The sequence below is a fragment of the Leucoraja erinacea genome, chromosome 4 (genome assembly GCF_028641065.1).
Source record: "Leucoraja erinacea ecotype New England chromosome 4, Leri_hhj_1, whole genome shotgun sequence".
Lineage (NCBI taxonomy): Eukaryota > Metazoa > Chordata > Chondrichthyes > Rajiformes > Rajidae > Leucoraja > Leucoraja erinaceus.
Window position 1 is genome coordinate 19,230,886 of NC_073380.1, and position 19,575 is coordinate 19,250,460.

The window sequence follows — 19,575 nt, forward strand, 5'->3', positions numbered from 1 at the left end:
ATCAATCTATTTATTATTGTGTGTATATACAATGGTATATGGACACACTGATCTGTTTTGTAGTAAATACCTACTATTTTCTGTGTGCTGAAGCAAAGCAAGAATTTCATTGTCCTATCAGTGACACATGGCAATAAACTCATTTGACCTTGAACTTGTTTCAAACAAGTACCCTCTCATCCTTCTAAACTCTCGAAGATACAAGCCTAGCTTATCCAAATTTATCTCATAAAGCAGCAATCCCATTCCAGATATTTGTCTGGGGGGGGGGGGGAGAGGGAGGTGGAGAGGGGGGGAGGGAGTGGGATAGGGGGAGGGCGACAGGGGAAGGGGGAGAGAGGGGGGAGGTGGGGAAAAGAGGGGGGGGGGGGGGAGGGAGGAGGGGGGGGAGGGGGAGTGGGGGGAAGAAGAGGGGCAGAGAATGGGGAGAGGGGAGAGGTGGAGAGGGGAGTGAGGGGGGCCGGAAGGAGGGGGAGGGGGGAAAAGGGGGAGGGGGGAAAAGGGGGAGGGGGAGGGTGGAGGAGGGAGAGAGGGGGGGAGAGGGGTGAGGGGAGAGAGGGGGGGGGGAGGAGGGATTGGAGAGGGGATTGAGAGGGGGAGGGGGAGGGGGGGGGAGTGGGGGGGAGAGGGGGCAGAGGAGGGGGGAAGAGAGAGGGGCGTACTTGAACTCGGCGGGCACTGAGCAGGCAGGGCCGCTGGAGAGCGGGCCACGGGAGCGCTCGGGACCTCGTGGGACCTCTGAAGCCCTAGGAAGCCCAACCAGATTACTGCATGTTCAGCGGCTTCAATCCAGAGGCCGGGGGGTGGGGGGGAGGGCGGCTGGGCTGCAGGCAAGTGCGAGTCGACTGTGAGCGGGCGGCGACCAAATGACTGTGAGTCGGGGATGGGGGGGGGGGTTGGGGACGTAACTCACGTGTGGAAAAAAAATGCTCAGCAGGCTGCGCGTTGAAAACACCGTGCAGCGGGCCGTGAGAAACAGAGCCATTGTGACATCATCAGCTCGTTAGCTTTAAAAAATATTTCATTTTTATAATAATAATAATAATGTTTATTTATATAGCACTTTTCAACAAAACCAGTATTTGAACCAAAGTGCTTTACAGAGATTGATTAAAAGTAATTGAACAGATCAATGCAATAAATCCATACAAATCAAAAAAAGAGAAAAAGAAAAAAGACACAGAAACAGTACACTATAGAAATCAACATGAAACGTCCCCCCACAGCAGAATTCACTGTGAGGGAAGGCACTAAAAATACCCAGTTCTCCCCCTCATAGTCCACCCGAGGTCGGGGCCTATATCTGGCCTCCTCAGCCAACCCGGTGTTTTCAGGCCCTCTTGCCGCGAAGCTGGATCATCGGCGTCGGTGAACATCCATCAGCGGCTTGGACTGAAGCGGCCGCTTCCCCCCCGAAGACTGCAACGACCAAAGTTCACAGGCCGCGCCGGCCGAACCTCCGACTCTGGCGATCTCGGATCCCAGGCTCCGCGGTGCTGTCGGCGGTCACAGTGCCCCGGAGCTTACCGCAAGGCGACCCGGTAAGGCATCGCCCGCTCCATGTAGGTGTCCCAGCATCTACACCGCCGTCGAAGCTGCAGTCCCGGCAGGAAACGCCGTTCCAGCGCTGCTCCAGTTCGATTGTAGGCCGCACAGAGAGGACGAAGATGCGGTTCGGAGAAAAACCGCATCTCCGACCAGGTAGGACTGGGGTTAAAATAGTTTCCCCCTTCCCCCCCCCCCCCTCCCCCCACCCACCACATAAAAGAAGACCTCCAAGAAACATTCTATACGAACAGGACTAAAAATAAAAATAAAAAAGGGTGAAAGGACGGACTGCAGGAGGAGCAGCCATACACAACGGCGCATCACCCCCGCAGTCCGCCATCTTGATGTATACTTTTAATAAATAACTCAAGAAATAATGAATCAAAGTTTCAGATGAGTCGATTTTTGAGATCATGAGGTAAATCTCTATCGGAATAGGTAAACATTTCATCGTTAGCACACCATGGTTTTGAGGAGATGTGAATCACAGACAAACAAGACACACACACACACACACACACACAAATAAATACATCCACATCCAGAGTTTTATAATTATAGAGATATAACTCCTGATATTCAATTAATTTAATTATACCGTTATTACCTTGCTGCGCTACACTCTCCTGAGCTAGTACACCAGTCCCAGCATTGACATATTCATCATTGGGATGTTTCTTGTGGTAATGTCGCTTCAATGATCCAGCCATGTTACAGGAATAGTGGCACAATGCACATCGGAAAGGCTGTGGTAAATAAGGAAAATATTACATGTAAAAGTAACTAGTTCATTAACAGAGCAGCGAACAATCCAGCCCCAAATAGAAGCACCATTTACACCAAACAACATAGATTACAGTATTACTTGTAACAACAACTGGGAAAGCAGCACAGAGGGAATAGCAAAATATCAACATCAAAGAAGCAGGAGTGTCTAACTCGAAAACAGGTAACTAGACCGTTTAAAAACTGGAAGAAACTGGTATAATCTAATAATATCGTGGAATGATAGGAGTATTTACAAAAACAACAACGATATGTGCAATATTTTTATCAACAACAAAAAAAATAACTTTGTACAGATCATAGCACCAGCTGATCCTTACCAGGTGACAGTAACACGAACTGCAACAACAAACACTATAACCTTGCAATTTTGCAGGACTGAGGATGATTTGCTATTATTTTAGCTTTTAGAGATACAATAGGGGAACAGTCCTTCAGCCCACCAACCCCATACTGACCATCAACCACTCGTTCAGACAAAACGTATATTAACCCTTTTATTCGTCTGACATTCTGCTGTGAGTCAATCATCCATTCCCCACGGAGAATAAACTGTGTACGATTCCTTCAAGGCAAGATGACCATTGCACAGTAGCCATGCCTGGACTTGGTAGAGCAAGGTCTTGGCCCAGTGAGGAGATCAAAGTAACTGAAGAACAAACTTTATGTCTGCACATATGCTAATTTGGGCACAAACACATTGGCTTCTTCCCCCCACCCTGTACCCCAACACCCCACTTCTCACTGTACTAGTTAATATGGGAATTGGCTGCCAATTTGTACACAGTGAGTTCTCACAGATAGCAATATCATAAAAGCCTTATAATTTGTTCCAGAAGTCGAGGGATTGGCAGACAAAGAGCACCGCTAGTCTTTTTTGAAATCATGCTCTGGCATCAGTTTACACATATCACAGAGAATACAAGGCTCATTCAAAAGATGACATCTTCAAAAAATACAGCATTCAATCAGAATTATAGAAACTGAAGAGGAAAGTTTAGGCCAATACTGTCCATATTTTAACAACAAAATCATCACTATTGGCCAATTTATTCAACTCAGACTGCATGCTACCTATTCAGTGTGCTATGACTTCTAAATTTCCATAAACTAGTTTGACTGTTTTCACATCTAGATCTCAATTCATTTTGTGGAGTAGAGTCAATAGAATCATACAGTGCAGAAACAGGCTCATTGGTCCAACTTGCTCACGCTGACCAACATAACCCATCTACACTAATCATATTTGCATGCATTTGGGCTAAAATTATTCTATCCATGTACCTGTATAAATGGTTCTTAAATGTTGTGATCGTACCTGTCTCAACTACCGTCTCTGGCAGTTCGTTTCATACTTCTACTACCCTTTGTACAAAAAAGGTTCCCGCTTAGGTTCCTACTAATTCTTCCCCCCCTCACCTTAAACCTAAGTCCTCACCTTAAACCTGGTTCTAGATACTCAAACTCTAGGTAAAACATTCTGTGCATTTATCATATCCATTTCAAGCAAAACTATACTAACAAACTTGATATTGCACCATGTTATATGCATAAGTGTATTCAATAAGTCACACATTTACCTAACAAAATACAATGTACGTGCGTGTAAATGATAAATAGCAGCAATGCATCTATCTATCCATATTATTAAAAGTCTGATCTTGCAAACTTCCTGTTGTTCCGTATATTGATTTTAGAAAAAATGCTGCCACTTACGGCTGTGATTTTTGGCCGTCTTACTCAGAGTCCCCCTCCGCTGCGCAGGACAAGAGGATTTTTCCCATCGATGAAACACAAAAGAGTTATTTGTGTTTAAAAAATGTTGAGATTCTCTCTCCTGAAGGCCACGCCCCTTCCGGAGGACTATAAAACCCGGAAGTGTTGAGTGTCTCAGTCAGTCTCTGCAAAATGGGGGAGCGAGAGGGTTACGTCTCTCATTCTGAGCTGTGAATAACACTGAACACATGTCTACTAAACTGCGAGTGGTTTTACTGACCTGTCAGTGCCCTTAAAGTGGTTTGAAAATATAGTTTGGAAATGCTAAAGGTGTGTTGCCTTTGGTTTTGAAATGCTAAAGCTGTGTTGCCTTTGGTTTGGAAATGCTAAAGCTGTGTTGCCTTTGGTTTGGAAATGCTATAGCTATGTTGCCTTTGGTTTGGAAATGCTAAAGCTGTGTTGCTTTTGGTTTGGAAATGGTAAACCTGTGTTGTCTTTGGTTTGGAAATGCTGAAGCTGTGTTGCCTTTGGTTTGGAAATGCTAAAGTTCTGGTGCCTTTGGTTTGGAAATGCTAAAGCTCTGTTGCCTTATTAAAGTTGCCTTGCGTAATTAAAGTTGCCTTGCCCAATTAAACTTGCCTTGCCTTCTTTATAATTAAAAGTCTAATCTTGACCACTTCCTGTTTGTGCTTTATATTGATTTTAGAAAAAAACGCTACCATGTATGGCTGTGATTTTTGGCCATCTTACTCAGAGTCACCCTCCGCTCATCAGATGACAAAGATTTTTCCCATCAATCAAAAATAAAATAGTTATCAGTGTTTAAAAAATGTTGAGATTCTCTCTCATGTCAATCACGCCATGAAGGCCACGCCCCTTCTGGCGGGACTATAAAACCCAGTCTGTGCAAGATGGAGGAAGGAGAGGTCATGACTCGCTGTCTTTAGTGGCCTTGCGCCCTGCTTGAAATGGTATGAAACTGCACTTGAATTTGGTGGCCTTGCACCCTGCTTGAAATGGAATTTCAAGGAATAGCCGTGTCAACTGCCAGCCCACCAGCCGTGAATGAGCTGCCAGCACAACAGGCTTGAATGACTAAGCTGCCAGTCCAAGAATCCATTCGGCCCACAATGTCCATACTAGCCCTCTGGGAACCAGTCCCTTCAGCCCATAACACCCATTCTAGTCCTCCAGAAAGCCCCCCACAACCCCCCACCCCCACCCTCCCCTCACACTGGCCACCAATATTGGAATTGGTTTGAGGTGGAATATTGCGTTGGGGGACCAGCCATCCCACGTGATGCTGGGACCCAACGGGTCCTACTTAGTCTAATACTCTTCCCTTTGTTATCAACATTCTAAATTTCTGTGTGTATGCAGGGTTGTGTTGTCTTTTTTTCAATCTCCTAATTTTGTATCTTCTTCCAAACGCTTGGCCACAGCTTTCACATTTTCACACACGCTACTCAAATGTTTCCCTCGACGGGATAAACATCTGCCCGTCGCATTCGTATATTACCAAAGTTTTTAAAGTTTTAATCGTTTATTTCCAAAAATTAACTGCTTTTCAGTGGGAGACTCTAGCAGCACTTTCTATTGATGTCACAGTGCCATCTCACAGACGTCCAATCACAATAGATCTCATTTACAAATGACATCACAATGGGACAGGGGTGGGAGATTGCAACCTTCACGTTTCCATGAATGTAATCAACTTGGCGTGCAATCAAATAAGATCAAATAAAGCAAGTTGTCCTCCAATCCCTCTCTCCCCCCCTCCCCCTCTGCCCCTACCCCTCTCTCTCTAGCCCCCTCCCTCTCTGCCCTCCCCTCCCTCTTTTCCCCCCCCCCCCCTCTCTAGGACCTATGGGTGAGTGATGGAGTATTGCGTTCAGCGACCAGCCCACCTCCCCTATGATGCCGTGCGTCCCCCCCCCCCCCCCCTCAATCTCTACACTCCCTCTCTACCGCCCTCTCTCCCTCCCTAATCACACCTGCACAGATGGGGGCTATGAGTGAGTGGGTAGGGCGGGGGATGGGGGAAAAGGAGAAAATGAATAATATTTATGTAATATCAAGGGGGGTTTGTGTGTGTGACGTCGCAGGCCGCCTCTCCACCCAACCCCCCCCCCCCCCCCCCCCCGCAACCACGCGTTGGGGGGACAGGACCAAACAGGTCCCACTTGGTCTAGTGTTATACAAAAAACTCTTCCCTTTGTTCTCAACATTCTAAATTTCTGTGTGTATGCAGGGTTCTGTTGGCTTTCTTTTAAGCTCCTTAATTTGTATCTTCTTCCAAAACGCTTGGCCACATCCTTCCCATTTTCACACATGCTACTCAATTTTTTTCTCTCGACGGGATAAACATCTTCCCATCACATTCCAACCTATATTACCGTTTTTTTATGATTTGACCGTTTATTGCAAAAAAAAAACAACTGCTTTTCAGTGGGAGATTCTTTCCATTGATGATGTCACATGCCATCTCGCAGACGTCCAATCACAATGGATCTCATTTACATATAACCATATAACATATAACAATAACAGCACGGAAACAGGCCATCTCGGCCCTACAAGTCCGTGCCGAACAAATTTTTTTTTTTTTTTTTTTTTCCCCTTAGTCCCACCTGCCTGCACTCATACCATAACCCTCCATCCCCTTCTCATCCATATGCCTACCCAATTTATTTTTAAATGATACCAATGAACCTGCCTCCACCACTTCCACTGGGAGCTCATTCCACACCGCTACCACTCTCTGCGTAAAGAGGTTCCCCCTCATATTACCCCTAATCTTCTGTCCCTTAATTCTGAAGTCATGTCCTCTTGTTTGAATCTTCCCTATTCTCAAAGGGAAAAGCTTGTCCACATCAACTCTGTCTATCCCTCTCATCATTTTAAAGACCTCTATCAGGTCCCCCCTTAACCTTCTGCGCTCCAGAGAATAAATACCTAACTTATTCAACCTATCTCTGTAACTTAGTTGTTGAAACCCAGGCAACATTCTAGTAAATCTCCTCTGTACTCTCTCTATTTTGTTGACATCCTTCCTATAATTGGGCGACCAAAATTGTACACCATACTCCAGAATTGGTCTCACCAATGCCTTGTAGTTTTTGTTATTTTTTGTTGGGGTGTGTGTGTGGGGGGGGGGGGATGGGGTGGGAGGGAGAGGGGGAGAAACTTTTAAATCTCTCCCTGCACGGGAGACCCGACCTTTTCTCGTCGGGTCTACGTTATCGTTGGGGCTGCAATGAGGAGCGGCCTCCAACAGGAAGAGTCCGGGGACTCTGGTGCCGACGACTCACCTCACCGTCGCGGAGCTGGCCGAGTCCGGAGCGGGTGGAGCGGTGGAGGAGCGCTGCTGCTGCTGCTGCTGCGGCCCGACCGGAGAGTCGGAGGCTTCAACTGCAGGTCTGCGGACGGCGGCACCGGGAGCCCGCGGGTCCCTGGAGGGAGACCGTTTTTCAGGGCTCTCGCAACGGCGACTTCTCCCGCCCGAGTTGCGGGGTCGAAGAGCTCCTGGAGCGGGGCCTAACATCACCGCCCCGCGTGGCTTGGAATGGCGCGGGACTCTGCGAGCGCACGCCGGGGGCTCTAACACCAAGACCCGGTGGGCGACCTCGCACCACCCGGCGTGGCTTTAATGGCCGCGGGACAATCGCCATCGTCAGCCGGGGGCTTTGACTTTGACTCGGACATCGGGGGGGGGAGAGTGCAGTGGAGAGATAAGTTTATTTGGCCTTCCATCACAGCGATGTGATGGATGTTTATGTAAATTATGTTGTGTCTTGGGTCTATTTGTTTGTAATGTATGGCTGCAGAAACGGCATTTCGTTTGGACCTCAAGGGGTCCAAATGACAATTAAATGTATCTTGTATCTTGTATCTCTATCTTGTACAATTTTAACATTACATCCCAGCTTCTATACTCAATGCTCTGATTTATAAAGACTAGCATACCAAAAGCTTTCTTTACCACCCTATCTATATGAGATTCCACCTTCAAGGAACTATGCACGGTTATACCCAGATCCCTCTGTTCAACTGTATTCTTCAATTCCCTACCATTTACCATGTACGTCCTATTTTGATTTGTCCTGCCAAGGTGTAGCACCTCACATTTATCAGCATTAAACTCCATCTGCCATCTTTCAGCCCATTCTTCCAAATGGCCTAAATCACTCTGTAGACTTTGGAAATCCTCTTCATTATCCACAACACCCCCTATCTTGGAATCATCTGCATACTTACTAATCCAATTTACCACACCTTCATCCAGATCATTGATGTACATGACAAACAACAAAGGACCCAACACAGATCCCTGAGGCACCCCACTAGTCACCTGCCTCCAACCCGATAAACAGCCATCCACCATTACCCTCTGGCTTCTCCCATTCAGCCACTGTTGAATCCATCTTGCTAGTCCTGCATTTATACCCAACAGTTGAACCTTCTTAACCAACCTTCCATGAGGAACCTTGTCAAAGACCTTACTAAAGTCCATATAGACAACATCCACTGCTTTACCCTCGTCAATTTCCCTAGTAACCTCTTCAAAAAATTCAAGAAGATTAGTCAAACATGACCTTCCAGGCACAAATCCATGTTGACTGTTCCTAATCAGACCCTGTTTATCTAGATGCTTATATTTATTATCTCTAAGTATCTTTTCCATTAATTTGCCCACCACTGAAGTCAAACTAACAGGTCTATAATTGCTAGAACCCTTTTTAAACAATGGAACAACATGCGTAGTACGCCAATCCTCGGGGACTATTCCCGTTTCTAACGACATTTGAAATATTTCTGTCATAGCCCTGGCTATTTCTACGCTAACTTCCCTCAATGTCCTAGGGAATATCCTGTCAGGACCTGGAGACTTATCCACTTTTATATTTTTCAAAAGTGTCAGTACTTCTTTTACTTTGAACCTCATAGTATCCATAGCTACTCTACTAGTTTCCCTTACCTCACATAATTCAATATCCTTCTCCTTGGTGAATACCGAAGAAAAAAAATTGTTCAATATCTCCCCCATATGACATCACAATGGGACAGGGGTGGGAGATTGAATTCGATGAATCACGTGAAGGTTGCAATCAAATAAGATCAAATAGAATAAGCTGTCCCCTTCTTATCTAGCCCCCTCCCTCTCTCCCCCCTTCCTCTCAACCCCATCCCATCCCTCTCTACCCCCTCCCACTCTATCACCTACCTCTCCCTCTTTACCTCCTCCCTCTCTACACCCCATCCCTCTCTGTCCCCCTCCCTCTCAGCCCCCCTCCCTTTCTGCCCCCCCCCCCTTCTCTGCCCCCCTCTCCAACCCCCTTCCCTCTCTAGGGAGTGGTGAGTAATGGGACCTATGGGTGAGTGGTGGAGTATTGCGTTCGGGGACCAGCCCTCCCCTGTGATGACGCGCACCTCCCTAACCCCCTCAATCTCTACCCCCTCACCCTCCCTCTCTACCCGACCCGTGCAGTTTGGCGCTATGCGTGAGTGGATAGGGCGGGAGATGGGAGGAAAAGGAGCAAATTAATATTAATATAATATCGGGGGGGGGCTGTAGTGTGTGTGGGGTTAGTGTGTGTGTGTGTGTGACATCGCAGGCCGCCCCCTCACCCCTGGGTCCCATTTGGTCTAGTTTCCAATAAAGAACAAGAATAGATCAATACCTAGACAGCAGCAACAACATACATGACCAAGAGTTCTTCAGGACTCATTTGGGATCTTCTTCTTCTTCTTTCGTGTGGCGTGCAAAGCCTAAAGTTGTTGGACAACTTGTTCTATTTGATCTTCCGTTTGTCGAGTTGATTGCATTAGTCGAAACCGGGCGGACCACGTGAAGGTTGCAATCTTTGCACATTTGGGATAATAATTTCACACAAAAGGTGGTGGGTGCATGGAATGAGTTTCCAAAGGTGGTAGTTGAGACAGGGACTATTGCAACTTTTAAGAACCAATTACACAGGTACATGGATAGCATAGGTTTGGAGGGATATGGACCAAAGACGCAGGCAGGTGCAACTAGTGTAGATGGGACATGCTGGTCGGTGTGGCGAAGTTGGGCAGAAGGGCCTGTTTCCACACTATGACTCTCTAATAAGAAAGTGAACATAACCAAGCATAACAACTACCATCCATGAAAATATTTCCAAAAGAATGACATCACTGTCGCCATCGGCAACCTCGCATTCATTTGTTGGTATTCTCATTCTTCTAACAGACAGTTTGCACATGATCTAATTTGCTCCCCATTCCTCCATGAATCAGAAGTATGTCTGCAACCTTTCCCCATAGCAACACTCGTCCCACCCTATCACAGCTATTAACTATCCCTCCGCAACTGTTTTGTAACATAATTAATTCCTTATTCTCAGGCCCAACGACCTTCAATGGAACTAGTGATTATCACTTTTCACACAGATGTATTTTTAAGTCTTTATTCTATGCACTTAATTCTTGCCTTAAAGGCGGCATGCTGCTCCATATGCCGAAGGAGGTTTGGCTTTTGAGCGGCAGTGTAGTCACACACAGTACAATTAAACTGTTTACCTGCGGGCAAGAAAGCAAGTAAAATAAGCTTGGGAAATATATATATAGTTAATATTTACTTAACCAAAATGGCATCCAAATAGACTGAATATATTTGATAATCTTAATGTGCAAACTTAAAAAATACCACACTAAAATATACAGTGCCCTCCATGATGTTTGGGACAAAGACCCATCATTTATTTATCTGCCTCTGTACTCCACAATTTGAGATTTGTAATAGAAAAAAATCACATGTGGTTAAAGTGCACTGTCAGATTTTAATAAAGACCATTTTGGTTTCACCGTGTAGAAATTACAGCAGTGTTGAAACAGTCCTCCCCCCATTTCTGGGCACCATAATGTTTGGAACACAGTGATGTTGTGTAAATGAAAGTTGTCATGTTTAGTATTTTGTTGCAAATCCTTTGCATGCAATAACTGCTTGAATTCTGCGATTCATGGACATCACCAGTTGCTGAGTGTCTTCTCTGCTGATGCTCTGCCAGGCCTGTATTGCAGCCATCTTTAGCTTATTGCTTCAGTTTTCTCTTCAGCATATAAAAGGCATGCTCAATTGGGTTCAGATCGGGTGATTGACTTGGCCACTCAAGAATTGACCATTTGTTAGCATTGAAAAACTACTTTATTGCGTTAGCAGTATGTTTGGGATCATTGTCTTGCTGCAGAATGAACCACCGACCAATGAGGTTTGAGGCATTTGCTTGAACTTGAGGAGATAGGATATGTCTATACACTTCAGAATTCATTATGCTACTACCATCAGCAATTGTATCATCAATGAAGGTAAGTGAGCCTGCTCCTTCAACAGCCATACATGCCCAGGCCATAACACTCTCACCACTGTGTTTCAAGATGAAGTGGTATGGTTTGTATCTTGGGCAGTTCCTTCTCTCCTCCATACTCTGCTCTTGCCATCACTCTGATATGTTATTCTTTGTCTCATCTGTCCACAAGACCTTTATCCAAAACTGTGGTTGCTCTTTCAAGTACTTCTTGGCAAATTGTAACCTGTCCATCTTATTTTTGCGGCTAACCAGTGGTTTGCATCTTGCAATGAAGCCTCTGTATTTCTGTTCATGAAGTCTTCTGCGGACAGTGGTCATTGACAAATCCACACCTGACTCCTGAAGAATGTTTCTGATCGTCGGACAGGTGATTGGGGATTTTTCTTTATTATAGAGAAAATTCTTCTGTCATCAGCAGTGGAGGTCTTCCTTGGCCGGCCAGTCCCTTTGTGATTAGTAAGCTCACCAGTGCTCTCTTTCTTCTGAATGATGTTCCAAACAGTTGATTTTGGTAAGCCTAAAGGTTTGGCTGATGTCTCTAACAGTTATTTATGGCCCAACAAAAATGTTCCCACCCAAAGGAAATGCTATCAGATATGCTGAAACAGCCCAAAGGGGTCAATATCACTAATTCACCAACCTCTTAGGTAACTAAAAATCTGTAATATGTCAACGATATGCATGTATTTTCCTGCATGCAATATCATACAGTATGTGAACCTGTCTTTGTCATTGCTGAATTTAATTTGGAATAACAGGTTTTGCTGAATGTTGTTACTCACCAGCAGCAGTATGTAACAGCTTATGACTCTTAAGGCTGCCTTTTGATTTGAACTTCTTTCCACACAAGTCGCAGAGGTGGGACTTCTCAGTGCTGTGACGATTCATGTGGGCTCTCAGGTTGCTCTTACTACGTGTGGCATAGTCGCACACTGAACATTTGAAAGGCTTCAATCCTGGAGATGAAACAAATCATAAACAGTATTTAATGCACATACACATAACACTTTCTGCATTCAGGACTGCTTTGCTGCTATTCTAATAACATAACTTAATTAAAAACTGTTTCTTCTAATGAAATCATTATTTCCATCTATAGGATGAAACTCTCCAGTCTGCACCTTGGGATTGACTTGTGGATGACCACAGAAAATCTGAACCACAGAACTTGCCCAGGATCATCGTCCTCTGAGGAGAACCATCCTTTTTAAGTGTAGACACTCTGAATCATGTAAGAGTTCTGAGAACTGTCCTCAACCTTGTTTCCCTAAAAGTTCGAAACAATTTTGGCTGAGATCAGAAAAGTTGAATAGTATGGGTGTCAGGTGTAATGGGGAGAAGGCAGAAGAATGGGGTTGAGAAGGGAAGACAGATCAGCCATGATTGAATGCTGGAGTAGACTTGATGGGCCAAACGGCCTAATTCTGCCCCTATCACTTATGAACATAAAGTTACACTAATTAGCCATGCTAGTACAGATCTTAGTTAATTTTGGATCTTCAGATTCAGATTCAATTTTAATTGTCATTGTCAGTGTACAGTACAGAGACAACGAAATGCATCTTAGTGAGAGAGTTAGTTAATTAATATAAATCTGAAATACAGCTTTAAATATGGCGGACAGCACGAGTAGTCATAACAAACAATGTCGGACTGAACATTTTCAATCAGTATTTCAAAGACAACAAATCTGTAAGAAAAGCAAAAAGTGCTCAGCAGATCAGGCAACATCTGTGGAAATAAGTGTTAACATTTCAGATTGATTACCTTTGATGCGAATGGGAAAAGTTTTTATTTGTAGATAAATTATGGAGAAGAAGAGATAGGATAATAGGTAGGAAGAGGTAGGATGATAGGGCTGGAAACAAATCCACATTAAGATGTAGTTTTCTATGTAATTGAGTATTCATACCTTCATGAGCCCAGATATGGCGCTGCAGGTCAGTGCCATTCTTCCGAAAGTAGCAGTCACAATAAGGGCATTTTACTGCTCGTTTTCCAATCAATCCTTTAAGCTGTACACGTTTTCCCAGAATTTCAGAGATGGTGCTCATGGGTACTTCTACAAATAGATAATTGACAATTTAAATTAGAATTTTGTTGTTGGTCGATGCTCAACGATGGCTGTTAAAATGAGTGTTCCAAACATCAAGTACAGGCCCATCATCAATTTTCTGGTGACTGATGGTTACCAGAAGGCGACCCAAGGTGGGTGATCTTGGTCTCATCTGGATTTCCGTAGCCGATCAGTGAGTCAAATTTACCCCCTGCAGCCGGGGCTCTTGTACACTGGCCCGGCAGGAGCCGGCATATGTGTTCCTATAATCAACTTCCGAGGCCGACTTTGTGGGCCAGTATCTTGGCTCCCTGCTGACCTAGGCGGCCCATACCGTTTGACTGATCTCGGCAAAACAGATAATCTAGCAAGGCTCTGGAATGAAGGGCACAGGAAATTTGGTTGTGGGCCTGGATTTTATATGTTGCGTGAATAGGTGGGACGACAGATGGCGCAATGGGCTAAGTGTTCGGCTGACGACCGGAAGGTAGCCGGTTCGAATCCCGCTTGGAGTGCATACTGTCGTTGTGTCCTTGGGGCAAGACACTTCACCCACCTTTGCCTGTGTGTAAATGTAATGTAATTATGTGAAGCACTTTGGGGTCAATGCAAGTTGACTAAAAATGTGCTATATAAATATATAAATAAGATTATATACCTGAATCCACTACCCATTCAGAGAAAAGATTCTCCCTCAGATCACTTCTAACCCTCTTACCCCTTCCCTTAGACATATGGCATTTGATGTTGAACACTTATGTTATGGAGCTCTACCTGTGACGTTCATAATTGTGTACATCTTTATTATCCATTACTTTAATGCAAAGTTCTATGCTGGGGTAGTGAAGGCAAGCATCCCCTATGGCTTCTTCAGCACCTTTTCTACAGTGCTGCTGCCTTTTGGGATCTCTATCCCTCTATTCCCAATACACCCAATACATTTGGGCAGCATCTTTGGAGAAAAGAAATACATAATATTTCGGGTCGAGACCCTTCTTCCGACTCGATCCAATATTACATTTTACCAGGGACTATCTTAAAACCCCAGCATCTGCAGTTCCTTCCTACACCCAATAAATTTATTGTGTATTTGATTTTATAGGACTAATAAAGATAGGATACACAAATATTTTCTGCATGTAGCACCTGTCCATTATTTTTATTTTTTATTTATTTTTATTTTTTATTTGAAGTACAGTAAATTACTATAATACACATCACATATATCTTAATACATTTGTTGTGCCACTTCATTTTTTCGAGCTTTAAAAAAGAATGAAATAAAAGAAGTAAGGAAAGTGAGCAAGAATCGTGAAGGTGCAGGAAATTGTTGGGAAAAGAAAGCCCCTTAGGGAGGAAGTTAGAGAAAGAAGTAAAGAAAGGAAATTAGACCCTAGAAAGAAAAGAAAAAAAGGAAAAACAATCACTCTAATGTAACACAAAACTCCACAAACAAGGATATACCAACCGTATTTTTTTTTAAACTTTATTTTATACCCCCCCGTTACCAGATCCTGGTACCATTTATATTTTAAATTACTATTACACCTTATACTTGTAATAGTTCCATAAATGCAGACCACGTCTTTTGGAAGTGGTCTGCTTTGCCTGCTAGGAGGAGTCTCATCTCTTCAAAGTGTAGTGTTTCGAACATGTTTGAAATCCACATTTTTATTGTTGCATTGGAGCATTTTTCCAAAATTTGACTATAAGCTTTTTTCCCCATTATTAGCCCGTAATTAAGTAAGTTCTTTTGAAACACGTTTAATTCGGGGTTACCTTCCGATATTCCAAAAATGTACTATTCTGCTTTTGGTACAAGTTTTATTTTAAATAATTTTGTGAAGATTTCAAATATTTAGTTCCAGAATTTTTGGATTTTTATACAAAAAATGAAAGAGTGCGCTATGGTAGCTTCTTGTGACTGACATTTATCACAAATGGGTGAGACATTGGGGAAAAGTTTATTTATTTTAGTTTTTGAATAATAGTCTATGTAATGTTTTGTATTGAATTAGAGTATGTTGTACGTTGATCGAGCATTTATGCACATATAGTAAATGTTTATCCCAGCTCTCTTTGGAAATTTTTATAGCTAGTCCTTGTTCCCAGTCTCTTCTAATACCATCGGTTGTAGGTATTTCTATATTTAAAATAATGTTGTATAAGTATGATATTAGATTTGCTGATTCAGCCTTTGTCTTCATGGCTTCATCCAATAAGTCTGGGGACATGTTATGATAGTCTTTTGTGTATTTTTTCAGATAGTCACAGATTTGAAGATATTTAAAATATTGATTATTTTTCAAATTATATTTCAGTTGTAATTGTTGAAACGATAATAATTTTCCTAATTCATACAAGTCTCCGAGCATTTTGATTCGATAAAGATAGGATACACAAATATTTTCTGCATGTAGCACCTGTCCATTATGCGCACATACATATCACACGACTTTCAAACTTAGAAAGTATATCATAAAAATTGCACAAACTCTCTCTAATCCCACAAATGATTAACCAGTGAAGAAAAAGGTGTAATTCACTTCAATTGAGGGCCAATCTTATCCTTCACTTGTGTTATAAGGCAGATGGGGATAAGCGTGTAATAATCCAGTTACTCACCAGGATGATATGTGGTGATGTGAGACTTGATCAGTCGATCATCCGTAAAGGATTTTTCACAGACAGGGCAAGTGTATGTTTTCTTATCCTGAATGAAAGTATTGCAAAACAGAATGGGAAAGTTATCAAAATAACCATGTTTCATTTGCCACTTCTTTTTTCCTGCGTCGAACCATATTCAAGATTCAAGAGTTTATTGTCATGTGTTCCAAATAGGACAATGAAATTCTTACTTTGCTTCAAACAAACAGAATATAATAGGCATAAATAAATACAGAACAGAACAGATCAGTGTGACCATATACCAATGAATATATATATATACACATAAATAAACAGATAAAGTACAATGGGCTATTAATGATCAGAGTTTTGTTTCCGTTTAATAGCCCATTGTACTTTATCTGTTTATTTATGTGTATATATATATATATTCATTGGTATATGGTCACACTGATCTGTTCTGTTCTGTGGGGAAGAGCTATTCCTGAACCTGGATGTTGCAGATTTCAGGCTCCTGTACCTTCTACCTGAAGGCAGCGGGGAGATGAGTGAGTGGCCAGGATGGTGTGGGTCCTTGATGATGCTGGCAGCCTTTTTGAGGCAGCGACTGCGATAGATGGTAGGGAGGTCAGAGCCGATGATGGACTGGGCAGTGTTTACAACTTTTTGCAGTCTTTTCCGCTCCTGGACGCTCAAATTGCCGAACAAAGCCACAATGCAACCTGGTTAGCATGCTCTCTACTGTGCACATCTAGAAGTTTGAGAGAGTCCTCCTTGATATACCGACTCTCCGTAATCTTCTCAGGAAGTAGAGGCGCTGATGAGCTTTCTATTATAATTGCATCAGTGTTCTCGGACCAGGAGAGATCCTCAGAGATATGCACACCCTTATGAAGGATGTTTGCCAAAAATTTCACATTTTAGCCCATTACCTACTCATTGCAAATGTTGAATTGTTAATTTCATCGCGAGACTCCTTAGCATGGATGTCTTTCTCTGAAATGCCACTTCCACGTGTAATTATGTCATCAATGTCTGTTGTGCTTGTTTATGCTGGAACTATGTCATGACATATGACCTTTGTTATTAGTTACCAGTTCGATGAGGGGAAGACCCTGTAGCCAGTCAGCATCTGCCTACAAATTAGAGCCCTGAATGGACAATCGATGCTTTGGCTGCAGTTTCTGCAAATATTGTCTCCATATGCTGCAATCTTCTCCACAGACATCAGTGAAAAACACTGAGGTACTTCCTCGGAGTGAAGGCGAATTTTCCCCATCATAGGGGCATCAAAAAACAAGAGAGCATGCTTAAGGTGAGAGGAAGTGGTTTTAAAAGGAACTTGAGGGGTAAGTTTTTAGACTGCAACATTTTTATGGCCGTTTTTCACACAGCGGGTGGTGGGTATATAGAATGAGCTGCCAGAGGAAGTGGTACAGGCATATACAGTACAATATTCAAAAGGCATTTGGACAGGTACATGTATAGGAAGGTTCAGAGGAATACAGGCCAATCCCAGGTAAGGGACTTGCTTAGATAGGCATCTTGCGTGGCCTCATCAGGCCTCAATGTTCCTTAATCATATTTAAGCAGATTTAAAATGTAAATAGGAAGGGATCAGACAGTCACTCGCTCAAGATGGTTAGATTAGATTAGATTCAACTTTATTGTCATTGCACATAGTACAAATACAGGTACAACGAAATGCAATTTTGCATCTAACCAGAGTGCAAAGTAGTAAAGTGCCGATTAAGACAATATATACAAATGAGGATATATTGGTGTATGTACATAGGCATATACATATATACAGATAGTTGTTAAGGTGCAAAAGATTGACATGTGCTATATTCTGGTGAATAAGAGCTTAACTATAAATTATATAAACTATAAATAATACTGATGAGAAGGGGGGGGTGGGGGGAAGTAGCACCAGGCCTGTGAGTTTAGCAGGGTAATGGTGTTGGGGAAGTAGCTGTTCCTTACCCTGCTGATGCGAGACCCGTGTCTCCTGTATCGCCTCCCTGATGATAGGAGGGCAAACAGTCCATGGTTGGGACTGTTGATGTTTGTGCTAAATATCAAAGTCAAAGTAGCCTTTATTGTCATTCAGACCGTGCGGTCTGAACAAAATGTTGTTGCCTTGCAGTCCTACATATAGTAAAAATGACAAAACCACACAATAAACACAAATTAACATCCACCACAGTGAGTTCACCAGGCACCTCCTCACTGTGATGGAAGGCAAAAGTCTTAAGTCTTTGTCTCATCCCTTCTTATTCTCCCTCTGGACCAAGGCGATCCAGGCTTCAGATGTTGTGACCCCGCCGGGCGATGGTAAGTAATGTCAGTCCCGCGGCTGAATCCAAGCTCCGCGAAGCTGCCGCCCTCCAGTCCAGCGGACGCAGCTGTTGTTGTGGGAGCTCCGGAAAACAGGTCCACAACCTGTGACCTGTGAGCTCCCGACGATGTCGTCCACTGGACCCGCGGTTGGGTAAGGTGGCCGCTGCCGCCAGAACACTGCCCCAGCTCCGAGGTCGGGTCGCCGCTGCCCCAGCTCCGAGGTCGGGTCGCCGCTGCCGCTGCACCAGCTCCGAGGCCAGGTCGCCGCTGCCACTGCTCTAGCTCCAAGGCCGGGTTGCCGCTGCCGCTACCTCAGTTCCGAGGCCAGGTCACCGCTGCCGCTGCCCCAGCTCCGAGGCCGGGTCCCCGCTGCCGTCGGAACACCAAAGCTCCGGAGTCGGACCGCTGCCGCTGGTACGCTGCCCCAGCTCCGAGGCCACCAGCTCCGCCATTAGGCCTCGGCGCTGACGGACACGGGGGAAACGACAAGAGAAGTCGCATCCCCCCGAAGGAAGAGACCAAAAACATGTTTCTCCCCCCCACCCACACACATACACAACCTAATAAACCAAAAAATTAACTAAAAGAGGACAAAAGAACAACAAAAAAAGAAAAAAAAACAGACGGACTGCTGGCGAGCCGCAGCTGCTAAGGCAGCGCCGCAATCTTGGATGTGGTCTTCCTGAATTAATTACATTTAAATGCCAGCACGGGTTCTACTGTCAATCATCATCAAAGTATAATTGTAAGTACATTGTATGTGCTGGCAACAGTGCTTTTACGCTGCACTTTCTCAATAATAATTTGCTCATAGGTGTTCAGTTTAGCTTCCTTCAAAACCTGAGGATCACAAATGCCCTTGAGAACAGAGCAACATTTGACCAAGTGAGACATTAATGAGCATTGGTAAGGTCACAAGTAAGAACGTTTAATTATGTTCAGATCCAGTCCAGGTATGCAGCAGTCTATACTCTTCGACAATATGACCTGGACAACATTTAGGCAAGGAGTAAGATATCCTCAATATTTCAGGTATACATTGGCAATAAATAGTAAGATTAAACGAGAACTTACCAGTTCGAAGTTTGATCGTTATTTTATGAGGAGTACGTTGAGGGAATACGTGAAGAACCCCGCCAGGACGCATGC

General features: G+C 43.9%; 1 protein-coding gene across 5 annotated transcripts in view; it reads right to left on the bottom strand.

The window, feature by feature from the left end:
• LOC129696202 (zinc finger protein ZFAT-like) overlaps positions 1-19,575 on the bottom strand; it is a 95,143-nt gene that overhangs the window by 18,388 nt on the left and 57,180 nt on the right. For all 5 annotated transcript variants that reach the window (XM_055633848.1, XM_055633847.1, XM_055633849.1 and 2 more), the window contains exons 8-12: positions 16,081-16,168; positions 13,312-13,461; positions 12,182-12,355; positions 10,523-10,611; positions 2,156-2,294 (exon numbers count right to left, since the gene is read on the bottom strand). In XM_055633848.1, the coding sequence (XP_055489823.1) occupies positions 2,156-2,294; positions 10,523-10,611; positions 12,182-12,355; positions 13,312-13,461; positions 16,081-16,168 (640 nt within the window). The remainder of the gene's footprint in view (positions 1-2,155; positions 2,295-10,522; positions 10,612-12,181; positions 12,356-13,311; positions 13,462-16,080; positions 16,169-19,575) is intronic.